The 13,869-nt window shown below is 47.8% G+C and overlaps 1 protein-coding gene across 2 annotated transcripts in view; it reads left to right on the top strand.

The window, feature by feature from the left end:
• Shrm (shroom) overlaps positions 1-13,869 on the top strand; it is a 483,853-nt gene that overhangs the window by 192,534 nt on the left and 277,450 nt on the right. For both annotated transcript variants that reach the window (XM_075882065.1, XM_075882066.1), the window contains one exon: positions 419-1,030. In XM_075882065.1, coding sequence (XP_075738180.1) covers positions 419-1,030 — 612 coding nt within the window. The remainder of the gene's footprint in view (positions 1-418; positions 1,031-13,869) is intronic.

Genomic DNA, 13,869 nt, shown 5'->3' with positions numbered 1-13,869 from the left:
GGAGCCACTCCGCTCCTTCAGTCAGGCCCCGATGGGGCTCGCCGATAACCGAGACCATAGTGTCACCCGCAGTGTTCTTTCCATTCTCTTTTCTTCTAACTGGTTTCTCGTGGAGATGTTGAAGTTTATATCGCCTCGGCCACTCCACTTTCAGTAAAAAAAAAATTGTTCCTCGAAAAACAAAAATGAACAAGTGAATGAATGAATAAAGTAAACGTTTATTTCCAAGACTTCTCGGAGCATGCAAGTTCACATTTCCTGAGGTTGCAAAGGAACAAGATATAGCAAATTAAGTAAAGAAATAATATGGCAGTAGACTGTTAGCTTTTCAAAAGAGCAGACGAATTTATATACAACTTCTAGCCGCAGTATAAAGATTAATATATCATTCCTTACATATATATTATTGTTGTCGCAGGAACGGTGAGTCACCACCGTCGTCGGGCGGCGTCTCCACCCGGGAGAGCCTCTGGCAGAAGGCCTCCTCGCTGCGTCAGTCGCTGAGGGGCCGCAGCAGCCGCCATGACGGCACTCCCGGCTCCAGCGGCGGCACCTCCAACCGGCGTCCGGCCTCGCTCTACCTGGCCGACTCGTCCTCGCGATGTTCCAAGTCGCGTCAGTCGCTGCGCCGCGAGTGGGGCTCCCAGCGGGACCTGTCGCGCGAGAAACGCCACGCCGCCGCACCGCCGCACCCCCCGTCGGCCTCCCAACAGCTTCCCCAGCATCAGCAGCAACAGTCGTGCGACGCTGGCTCGGACCACGAGCCGGACACGGCGTGGTCCTCCACCTGGACCCTTCCGGACAGCACGAGCGGAAGCGTGCCTCTGCCTCCCCCCAAGCAGCGCTCGCCGCGCAAACTGACCAAGGACTCCGGTTACGAGACCAGCGGTGGCGGCGGAGCTCACGGAGAGCCCGACTACGTGAACAGAGAGTGGGTGTCCCGGGCGCCCAGTCCGCCGCCGACGCCCGGCCAGACGTCGGGCCCGCCCAGCATCGGCCCAACTAGTCCCGTCGGCGCTGGCGGCTCCACGTAAGTTCACCCGTCTGTTTACTTTTGTGCCGCTTCGCGTACGCGTTTGCGAGACGAGCCAGCTCTGTAGTGCACAGCGAGAAATCCAGTGGCGAACTCTGCAAAGTACAACGTGCTTTTCTCCTCGGGCTAGGGCAGGAAACACGTTTCTAAGATTCACAATATACAGAAGCACACTCGTGCGACCGTAAGATTACTGCGCCAAGCTATAATAATGAAAATTATAGCGGCTGTGAGACTGCGACATTGATAAGAAAAAGAAACGATTGTAAACAAGAATTATACGTTATGAAGAATAAGTAATATTTGATGATCGCTTGCGTACCACACAGTGAATACACCATATAAAATCCGGAACACCAAACATTTTGAGACGTTGTTCAAATATGGCTTGTGCTTTATACGCGGCCATAAAATATCGTTGCCACAGCGATGTAACAAGTTTCATTTTTTATCATTCCCGCCCATCTCTCGAGCACATCCTATGTGTCTCGTTCCTGCACGGACACCAGTTTATGTAAGCTCGTAACTACATTGTCCACAAGCAACAATGAACTCCCTCGAAGTTGCGCCAATAGAAGGCCTTTAGCATTGAACCTTACGCATATACCTTCCGGAAGCGACGTGCTCCCGTTTTTTTTTTCTTCCGCATTGTCATGCAAGCGGGACACGGCTTACCTGTATACGCATACGTGCTTCAGAATCCTTGCCCTTCCTTTTATCGTCGCTGCTTCCGGTCGTAGCACGCGTCCATACACCGGAACCTGGAAGTCTTCCGAGCCGCGCGAGCTTGCACAATCAATGACCATCGCAGCGCGCTCGCCGGTTGTACCAACGGTTCTCTCGATTACGGGCTACTTACCACCTCTTCGACCATCTATTCTTCCTCATCAGTGGTGCGTGCAATTATGCGTTCAGGAAGCGTGTTTTGAGTCTTTCTTTCGGGGCGGACAGCGTGGACACACGACGTGGCCTTTCTTCCAATTAAGGCGAGGTCTCTTTGTATTCCGCGCTCCAACAATGGAGCCAGTCAGCGCCGTCGACCGGCCGCTATCTCCGGACCCAATCAGCCGTGCGTTGTTCGGTATATAGTTTCGCGGGCCATGGGCAAAGGGCCCGGCCAGCAGGACCGTTCTCCTGGCGCGGGTAATCATCTCAGATGCGCCGAGCCCGGACTGACCAGCTTAAATCCGTGGCTGACCGCAAGAAATAAACTGATTGACTCGAAGATTCCCCCTTTGTCATATGCGAAAAAGGTAATAGCAGTAATGCTTATAGCTCAACTAACTCAACAACTAGTTAACAAGAATGTTTAGCTTAACTAACGAGACATGGCTGCTCGTTTCGTTTCGCCTGCGTGATAGACGTCACTGTTTCTTGGGTTAGGTATAACCGCGGTTAAAGAACAAGTGGTTGCAGTTCTTTCTTTCTTTCTATCTTTCTTTCTTTCTTTCTTTATTTCTTTCTTTCTTTCTTTCTTTCTTTCTTTCTTTCTTTCTTTCTTTCTTTCTTTCTTTCTTTCCTCTTTATTTATTTATTTATTTCCTTTAAGTTGGTTGTTGCAATTTTCTCTGCAGAGAATGTAGCTGCAGAATAAATTGTGTATCGTGTGCCGCATAAATCGCAGCTAGGTTCTTAGCGATCTTGCGCATCGTTTCCCGGATGGTATTCGTAGACACTATGTGCAGTGCCCCTCCTTTACTGCACCGTATACCGATTTCTTTATCGACATCGCTGATTCGATACAGTGTTAACGAGAGCCGGAAATGAGCCCGGTACTGGCAGTGATTGGCTTCAAGCGCAGGTAACGAACGCGACGTGGAAGCCTCGCAGCAGTAAAATTATGGCGCGGAGCGAAATATGAGAGCATGCCGCGGAGGTTTATGTGCGTAGGAAGCGCAGCAATTTCGAATGAAATAGAAAAAAACCCACAAAAACAAGACGAAATACCGGAAAGATTGAGCCTGTGCTTGTTTTAACGTATATTTTATGTTCCGCTCATCAGCTAGTGCTTTAGATTAGAAGACTGGAGATTTCCCGTCGTGGAGGGCGATGTTATCGCTCTTGGGCTCGTTAGTCAACAATATGGAACAACTGTCTCAACGCCACGAGGCGTCGCTCGTGTGCATGCGTAAATTATATGCAGTTCTTGATTGATTGATTGAAAGATTGATTGATTGATTGATTGATTGATTTGTAGGGTTTAACGTCCCAAAAACACCATATTATTATGAGAGACGCCGTACTGGAGGGCTCCGGAAATTGAGTCCACCTGGGGTTCTTTAACGTGCACCCAAATCTCAGCACATGGGCCTACAACATTTCCGCCTCCACCAGAACATATATATATATATATATATATATATATATATATATATATATACATGCAGTCCTTATACGAAGGTATAGATCACGTAATAATTGAACGCTTCCTTCGAGACTCCATAGCAATAGCGGGTCGCCGTAGATGTGTGCGCGTAGTGCATAGCGTATGTAGTATACAGCTAATCCGTGGCTGCATGCGGCGCGCGTCGTGCCTAGCCGTCTAGAAATGCGCGCACTTCACGATAAGCGCTCGTCGTTTTCTTGAACGGGGACCTGGAAGGATTCCAGGACGGCCAGTGTGTAGCGTTTCAAGTACGGCTACACAAAGGCGGCGAGCTGTCATCGGAGGAATTCGAGCATTGCGTGGCGTGACTGATGACTTGCTGCTGTATCCGCATGGTTGTGTTAAGCACGAGAATATGCAGCTAATTCTCTCGCACAATCGCAATATTGGAGAGGTAATCGAGAGGTAGAGAATAAATGTTTTGGAGAATGCAAATGAGGTGAGTGATATGAAAGCGACCTCGCTGAGTTCAGCCGTATTTTACAAGGATATATATTTATAAATCGCGCAATAAGAAAGGGTGGCGCCTTAAGGGCGGTGTCTTTCTTCATAATACATTGTTGTACGGATCTCCTTTGCTTACTTCCCGTAATGGTGTATGATGATCTCCATGATATCCGCCATAGTGCTGACGAGAATCGCAGGCCGGGATTAAGTTTGCCTAGAGTAGAAACCAACCTTTGATGACTACTGTATCTACTCACATTTTACTGAAACTGGCTGTTGCTTTGTGTCAGCCAAATGCAAGCTAATGTTGACTGCTCTTGGATGTCCGTTGCAATGGCGGCAGCATTGCTTTCATCCAGTCTAGGTCGAGTTGTCGGCCGTTGTTTTCCACTATACTTCCATTTTGTTTTTGTTTTTTCATTTGTCGTAATCTCGCCTTTCACAACTTCTCGGCTTTCACACGTATCGGCAGGTTTGAAAGCATGATAGTTAATGTAAACATATCAAACGGAAACCGTTATTTTGAGACGAGACTTCTACTAGAGCTGTGCTTTGCACAGCTCTAGTAGAAGTTAATGAACCCCAGGTGGTCAACATTTCTGGAGCCCTCCACTACGGTGTCCCGCATATCATCAACCCCGCATATCATCAACGCAAGCCTCGATAATGAGCAGTTTTGGAATAGGTAGGTATACTCTGAGTAAAGGAGGAAAAGGGGTATCGAGGTTGCTCCTTCAAAGGAGTAACTAACTTGCCACTCCCATTGCACTATTTTGGGAGTAACTGCGAAGGAGTAACGCTCTCGTGGTTACTCCTAAAGAAAGCAACAGCTAGCGAAAAAAAAAGTCAGGTTTTTGGTTGGTTTAACCAGCCTTTCGAAGCGCGGGCTGGCATTTGATTAGATGTACAATCGATACGCAAGCATCAAATTCAGAAATAGATTTCCGAAAATTTGCAGCAAACACAAAGGATTCGAACTCACGATCACTCAATCAGCATGCACGTACACAAACTACTACACCACACCACGCTATACGTCGCCGTCAGAAAGGAAACAGGCTTCTGTAGGTGCCGATGGGTCGTTTGCACACGGCGCGAACATTCCTGCAGTTACTCCAAAAAACGGGTGCTTTACTCCACCAGGAGGAAAACACCCAAAAGAAAACCTGCATGATCTCATGCTCTGCAGCGCTCCGTGAAATCACTTCGAGAGTTTCAAAGCTTTGCTGTCGATGGTAATAATGCCAAAAGCCCCGCGAAGTAAGATGGTCCTGTTTGGCTGTTTATGTATAAAAGATAGAGGAATGCGTTACACTCTAATCGAACTGCATCATTACCTAAGACAAATGTGCCATGAACAGGGCTCGGAAGATTGGCCATGAAAGTGCTGAATGAAAATTACGTATTGCAAGATAAAATTGCCGTTCATTCGTGAAGTGCATGAGCCTAAAGGAATTTCTATCGAGCCAAACCATACACAACTTTATACTTAAATCAGTGGTCAAGTGAAGGTTAAGCATTCACAGCCGGGTGAATTAGATTTGGTGAATACTTAGAAGTATTCTATTGCAAACAAAGACGCGGGCATGATATGAAAAAAAAAAAAAAACACTGGCGATGTTCCTTTTCCTATCCTGCCGGTATCGTTGTTCACCATGTATAATGTTTCACAGTTGTCACGTGAAGGCGCAGACAGGACTGCAGTGACAGTCCCAAAGTTGTTCGAATGCGTGCAGCATTATAACCAGGCTACAAGCTGTTTCATTTTGCGCCTTCAACTGCTGCGCGTCCTGTAGGCGATGACTCGGGTCGCTGATTGACTCCGCTGGCGCTGTTTAGCCGCCTCCCTTTCCCGCCGAGTGTCGCCTCTGCACCGAGCGGGTCCTTCCGAGCGGGTTTCAATGTGCACGTGCCGTGATCCGCGTACCTAAACTTCCTTCGGGCGAACGTTAACGGCCAATTAAAACACCGACATCATTCGGAGGCCCAAGAGGGCGACCATTAAACCGGCTCTCGCACCCTCTTCCTCCCCCTGTTCGCATATACGATGCCACGTCACTTAATTCTGAGCCCGCTATGTACGTAGGTAAACTTCTTCCTCCCTCCTCACAATCGTCCCGGTCTATAGCAGCATGTTCGGAGGTGCTCCGTCAATTATTGATCCTTGCGGGGGTTGGCGCGGGCGATTGCTAAAGGTTGTCGCCTCGGAGTCCCTCGCACATTGTCGCATCCAGCTAGCAGGCGCCGGTAGCGCTGTTCGATGGCCCCCGGATGAAAAAGTTGAAGTGGAGAGAAGTAACCATTTTCCCTCTCTCTCTCTCTCTCTCTCTCTCTCTCTCTCTCTCTCTCTCAAGTTGTACGAAGTGTACGCTGGACGGAATGACCGTATCTTCTGTCTTCTGATCAGGGTGGGTTTTTATCGTATTTTACTGTATCTTTATAACCGACGTTTCCCAGGTGACAACATTCACAAGGAAGAAATGAGGGAGTACATTGTTGGTTTAGTGAGAGTTAGTCCTAGAAATAATGGAGTCGTGGGTCGTGTGAGATGTATGATGGGGATTGAACAAGACAAGAAAAAAAATTGACACTGATTTGGTCGTTCGGCAGTTGCCGAACGACCAAATCTGAAACGGTGGTAAGTAGGCTTTCCTGCAGTGTGATACGTGGCGAAGCCGTGATCCGGTTCATGCAACGAAATTAATTGAGCAAATGCACGGTGACTCCGTATCTTCATAACACACACACACACACACACACACACACACACACACACACACACACACACACACACACATGCATACATACATGCATACATGCACGGACGCACGCACGCACGCACAATAAAGGGACCGTCGCAATTACGATGCCATGCCAACCAAACAGTCTAGTATGAATAAAGCATGTTTTCATATGAACGAAGTTGTTAATGCTGATAGTTTGCGTTAGCCTAGTTAGACTCTTGATCCGCTACCTGTGGTATGCCTGACGTGGTTCGGCTCCGTAACTATCCGCCAGCATCGGAATCATTCGTCATACCGGCATATAGAAGCTGAATTCAGTGGCTGAAGTGTAATGCGTTTAAACGGCGGAGATAAACGGTCAAACATTGCGGTCAAGGCGTCAGGGCTATTGTAGCGGCACTGCTGAGCTCCTGGCGCGTAAGTCCGGTAGGAAACAACAACCTGAGTTCGAGAATGAGGTGTAATCTCACGTTCGTGAGATGCATAGCTTCGAGCGCGGGAACGCACTTGACCATATGTGCGCTTGAGAAGGGACGAGGGGGGCACATTGATAGCATTGTAATGGCGGCTACAGCGTGATCTTACCGCACGCATTGTGAATCCCCAGTGATGGACGATAACTGATGAAGCGGGCTGCGCTTCGTGAATAACCAAAAATTGATGTGAGTTCAGGGAATATGATAGAACATCGTTCTGCCTTAACTCTCGTGGGAAGGTATAGAAGTCGGCGTACGCTACGGTCATTATCAAACATCTTGAGGACATTGCAGCATTATAGCGACTGCATTGCATTGACTTCATTGCAATGCAATGCATTCTAGTGCAGCGTAGTACATAATCCCGCATACCTGAGAATTGTAGAATTAGACTCCTGCTTCGATCTCCTGCAACAAGACATTGCGAAATCATTATTTGACGAAATATGAGGCCAAACGCAACAATTTGCATCAACTGAAATTTTTACGCGTAATAGAAACGTTAACCGTGCCGTTCACTCAGCAGACGCTGGAAACTGGACATGTGTGCTCTTTGAACTCCTCGGTTGAGTGGACACTTATTTGTATAAAAAAAAATACTGGAACATAGTGCGGAAGTGTTCATTCGTGTGCCTATGTGCAAGCTATTATTACATATATTGAATATAAAAAACATGCTTACACATGCCTTGATGCTTATGGTCTTGTTACGCTGTTATGAAACAGCGTCTTTATTTGTTTATTTATTTATTGTTTATTTAATAATTTATTTATTTATTTACATAGGCATAGCAGCAGAGGAAAGGGTACAGTAAAAGAACAAACGCGAAAATTGCAGGTTCACATAGGTTTGTGTAAGTGAAAAAAAAAAAGGTAGCTCACGTAAGACACCAAACATACACAGCTGCATCGAGCACAGCTGCGTCACCAATATAATATGTTTTGGAAAACAAAGTATTAAATGCAAAAACCACAGACGTTATACACAATGCGGAGAATAATTTAAACAAAGTGCAGCATTGGTCCACTACAAGGGCAAATTAAGCACCAAAACAAAGCAACATAGTTCAAAACCAAGATACCGCACAGATCATGGCGACTGTCAGGCGCATACACGGAACTTATGAGGTTTAGTGCTCGAAAAATTCAGTCATTTTTATTGCAAAAAATGCATCAGTAGAAGAAATTTCTGCAATTCTGGAAGGAAGTCGATTCCACAGAGTGATAGTAATAGAGAAAAGTTGCTGATGTACGAAGTATTGCATTTAGATTCTCTTATCTTGTGTTCATGATCATTGCGGGCTGAAATGTAGTGAGGCCGGCTAATGTATACGTCACGGCGAATTTGAGTATAAAAATAAAATATGCTGTGCAATAGCTTAAGTCGAAACGATGCCCTTCAGTGCTGCAGAGACTTCCATTTTTATGTCAGCTTAGGTTCTGTCGCACTGAATTGTCTGTCGTACATAGGTACCCCATTAAACACATATCTCGCCGCCATGCATTGAACTTTTTCTAATCTTTGTTTGTTTGGTGCTATTGAAGGATCTCACACAACCAACATGCATATTACAGTACTGATCTTACATTGTACAGTAACTCTAGGGTTTGCTGCGAAAAATCACGTGTGTTTCGTCTTAAGGATTTTAAGCTCCGACAAGCTTCACCTACAGTATAATCCATATGCCGATTCCATGATAGAGAGGGACAAACGAAGACACTTAGGTATCTGTATTCGTGTATACCATTTTTACAGGTATTTACACATAAGTTTATTAGAAAGCTAGTGCTTAATTGATGATACCATTTACAATAGTGATCCCACGCAGCAAGCACGAATGCGGTATGTTTCTATCATGTTTTTGCAAAGAAAAGCGTAGCCTTTAAAACGAACGATGCACACAATTACTAGGGCGACGGAACAAAAGCGAAGAATCGTCGCGCCTTTCCTTCCCCTACGTCGGTGTTCCCGGATTATCCGGTGCGCTTCAGCCTGACCGTGCAGAGACGCCAGTGCCTCTCCGATGACCGCCGTTCGATTCGTGGCGTAGCCGTAATGGATGGGCGATCTTTCTCGCCGGCGTCAGTTGCAGCAGCAGCCGTGCTCGAACGCTACAGGGTGACGCCGCCAACAGGCGCGGAGAATGGACTTCTCTCGAAGATGGCCCCACCTCTTCGGCGCACGGACACCCGTGTCCAGTGCATAGCTGGACGTGCGCTCTCCCGGGTGGTGGCGCTCCCACTGCTCTGGCTTGATGAGTGAGGCGCCGATCATTTCTTGCAGCGAGGGCTTCCCGATAGAGGGAAGTCCAAGTGCCGAATCCAGCGTTGAGCTCCTCGTTCCGTTCGTCTGTTGTTTGGCGCTCTTTTGTTTTGCCGCCGCTGCTGCCATCCGCGGTGCTGCTGTCAGCGCAGACGTTAGCGGTCACTGCATGCGTGAAGAAGACGGTGGGATTATTCGTGGCCCAGATACGGGATGTTGCGAGTCTCTTAGGCCTATATACGGTACGGCCGTCTTTCCCAGATCGACCGGCCCGGTTGCCGGGGTCGCTCCTTGTGCAGTAGCGTGAAATGGTCCAACACATTTTGTTCTTAGACTGCCGTAAATTTAAACTTGGTTTTCGAATTCACGCGTATATGACGCTAAAAGAAACGAAGAACCGTGGAAGATGACAACAAATGAAGCCGGCACGAAGGTAGAAGAACGAACAATTTCAGTGTATTGATACATGGGTGCTTGACACAGTGGAGACCTCTAGGTATAGACAAACTGATACTGAATCTAATGATTAATGTTTTTTTTTGTTTTTGTCTTTACCGAAGGGCAAGTACCTGCACGTTGTACGTCTGTCTTTAACAACAATATATATATATATATATATATATATATATATATATATATATATATATATATATATATATATATATATATATAGGTTCGGATCCTGCCCACGGCAAGTTATCTTTTCACCCACTTTTCTTCATATTTACATTATGATTTGGTCTAATATCTCCCCCTATACTTTCCTTGGCATTATTGTCTGTTAGATCTCATTAATATTGTGTAGAAACACGGAAAAACGAGCCCTTAAATATACACTTCTTTTATATATATTATATATATTTTATATTTATATTTTATATTTATAATTTATATTTATATATATGTTCTCTGTAAATGTCGCAAACTGCGATCGTAGGAAGTTTTCACGTCCCGTGTTCTAAAATTATAATTATAAAACAATCGATTAATACTCTACCATAAAAAAAAGATAATACTCTAGCTCACAGAAGAAAGGAACAACTTCTCCCACTGGCACCCTTCTTTAACTCTTCGTTTGTTATATTCTCGGCCAGCGCGTGCTCTTTCGCGCCCAAAGGCCTGTTCGCGACCCGAGAGCGATGGTCGCAGGCGTGGTCCATCGCCAGACACGCAGTACGGCCGAGTCCCGCGGCGCGCGGTCAAGCATCTCGGGCGATCGAGGGCGACCTCCCTTCTGTGTTTCAACGCGACACGGGGGCAAGGCCGCGGCGCCCGGGATCACGCAACGACGCCGCAGTGGCCCGGCATCGCGCGCACACAAGAGACCGGGTTATGCTCGATCACGGAAGGGCGTTGATTCGCGGCCCCGCAAAACGCGGGGCCTCTAACACGCACGCACACCGTCTCCGCACGTGATTGCGGGTCTCGCGTCGCTCGCGCTGCCACGTCCAGTTGACGGAGGTGAGAAAAATCGGCCGGACAGGAAGCACGCCCCGATGCGTCGGCGCGCGTGAACGTCGCGTCTGTACCTCGCGCAGCGCAACTCTTTGCGAGGCGTTTCGACTGACTCTTCAGTCTTGGAAAATGCGCGTTCTTCTTGCAAGAAAGTCGTGAGCTGTATGACGGTGTACGCGGCTGCTTCACTGCTCATAATTTTACGCAATTAGATAGATAGATAGATAGATAGATAGATAGATAGATAGATAGATAGATAGATAGATAGATAGATAGATAGATAGATAGATAGATAGATAGATAGATAGATGCATAGATAGATAGATGCATAGATAGATAGATCTAAATGTGTGTATTACTATTCTATAATGAGTTATAGAATGACATATAGTTGAAGCCTTGACGAAAACAAGACCGCGTGTCGAAACATCGGCTGCAGCGAAGTTTTTATTTGTTAGATCTTCCATCTGGATTTTGTTTTTTAACGGTGTAGTCAGCGAGGAGATCGCTAGCCTCACTGCGTCTTGATAGCTCCGGTGCCACTATTTGCTGGTTTTTCAGCGAACCTTGTAAATCTTGTCAAGTTTCGGATGACAACCTTCCTTTATTGGGCTCGTTGGGTAAACTAGCCAAGCAGCAGCTCAGGCAGATCTCCTTCGTCTTCTCCCTCTTGTCATCCTCACGGAAGCAGACTATGTTGCATCAGTTCCCTCTTTGAAAGCATCGACTGGATGGTAACAAAGGGAAAAAAAATTAACGCATACACTCGCAGATGTGGAGGATCGAAGAAGGGGCATGCCAGTACACGCAGGGCAAATGAGGAGATTAAGGAGACGCGCACTGCCACTCCATTATGCAACGCCTTCACGGCTGATCTGGTTCTCCTGACGCCCGCAGTCGTCGCCAGTTGCAGAACTTCAAGATCGAGAATTCCATCTTCTACGACAGTGTCTGCCATCCCAAAGGATAGCGCTGGGTTGCCGTCGCTCCTTCTTCACTCAGGACACAGATATTGGAAGGATTTCACGACGACCCGAAGGCTGGTCATCTCGACTTTCACAAGACGTGTGAGCACATCCGCAGCCTCTTTGCCTGGCCTGGGCTTACCACTTGCGTGGCCCGATACGTTGCTTCACGTTCGCTCTGCCAGTGGCCCAGCGCCGCAAACGACCCACGTCATCTCCACCTGGACACCTACAACTTCTTCTGAGTCCCGACGCTTCATTTGAAGTTGTTGTTATCGACCTTTACGGGCCACTGTCAATCTCATCCAGCGGAAAGCGATGGATTATCACTGCGATTGATCACCTGACGAGGTCCGTTAATAACACGACCTTCAGCTACCATGTCCAAACTAATGACTTCACTGAGCTCTTTCATCGAACTCTTTCCCATATGATATACATGTATATCAATGCCGACCATAGCGACTGAGGTATACCATCCTGCCAATCGTCACGTTTACATTACTGCTACGCAACGCATCACGGTCTATTCTTCGCGAGTGGGAAAACAGTGTGGGCACAATATTCACTTCATTTGTTCTTCGTCTTCTTCACCCGTACATAATCATCATTGTTATGAGCATCTTGTTCGTCCGAAGAGTTGGTCTGGCGGCTCCGCCGAATAAACAGCGTCGAGAACACTACATCGCTGCTATCTTGCAAAGTCACGCGTTACCAAACCCTCCGCGTCGGTGCTTATCAGCCACGCCCACCGACAAAGGCAGTTCACGCAGCCCCTGTGCTGAGTTTGCGCGCCGCGCGAGCCGATAGTGTACACGAGCGTCAAAAGGCCCCGACTTCTACCGGGGATGCCTCAGTCAGCTACGCACGTTAGTTGTGGCTCTGGAGGTCGGCCACTCTTGCAAGGTCTCCGACAAGCTATGGTTCGACTCTACTCCGTTTACGCCGCGAAAAGACCTAGCATAAGCCTTGAAGGCCTCGTTAAGCCCCTAAGAGCAACCCGCTTCACTGTTTCTGAACATTGATGGAGAGTGTAAACTTTGCCCATTCCTTAGAAGACCTGGCAAAGAACTTTGCTAGAATCTGAACATGTTTAGCGCATCTCGTTCCGTTTTGCTTCGTACTGATGGTATGTCGGGGTATAAGTTCACGCATCGTCAACATTTACAAAGTATGAGTCAGTGAACCTCCACCGATCGAGTGTAGCCTATACAATCGCTCTCTTTGAGTTCACAATCATGGATGATGGACACCATTTACGACTTTCTCGCATGCGTAGATGTGTACACACAAGCATCTATTGAAGAACGCGACCTTTCGTCAGCCAAGCAGGTCGACCTTTCGATGCTCCCAGCTTCGTCGATGGGAAGAACGCGGAGACACGCTGTGTTGCGCATACACACGTACTTCGTCAAGTGAGCGGACCGAGCATTCTGACTGCTCATTTGCGCGAAACGCTATGCGCGCTGTCGTTTTGCGCTGAGTGTGCTCAGTCGGCTCGGCGGGCTGCACCCGACGAGACCACACAGTCCGCCGCTTTCCAGTCATCGCCTCGCTATCAGAGGCCGTTACTTGTGCTGGACTCGACAATGGCTCGTCTTCCAAATCGTCGTTGGCGCGTTCCGAAGGCAATCACACTTTAAAGTTTCATCAGGAGTGTGCGGTGGCGCTGCCGTTTGTTTCTCCGTGCAGTGAAAAAAACATGAAAGCTAGATAGGGTGCCGTCCTTGGGCGCCGGCCACGTTATACACCGTGCCTCATTGGCGGAGAAGACGGCTTCAGGGAGCATTGTCTCGGACTGCCGATTGCCGGAGCTCGAACGTGTACAGGAAACCCCTATTTTGACGTTCGAATCGTGCGCGGCGGGCCATGCCACCCCACCGCCGCGTGACGCGTGGCCAGAGAACCCGTATAGTATCGGCGGCACGCCGAGAATGCCATCTGTTGCTTTCCCGGCGGGGAGTCACTTGCGGCCGGCTCTGACACGCTAACGCCACGGGCCAGGCCCAGTCTTCTCTTCGAAGTCGTCTCTTCCTCTTGCAATGTTGCTCCGCGCCTCCGTTTTTCGGCCGGTAGCGTGCAGGTGATCGGCTGCGCACG

Source organism: Rhipicephalus microplus, chromosome 2, assembly GCF_043290135.1.
Source record: "Rhipicephalus microplus isolate Deutch F79 chromosome 2, USDA_Rmic, whole genome shotgun sequence".
Taxonomy (NCBI): domain Eukaryota; kingdom Metazoa; phylum Arthropoda; class Arachnida; order Ixodida; family Ixodidae; genus Rhipicephalus; species Rhipicephalus microplus.
This window is presented reverse-complemented; position numbering and strand designations above follow the sequence as displayed.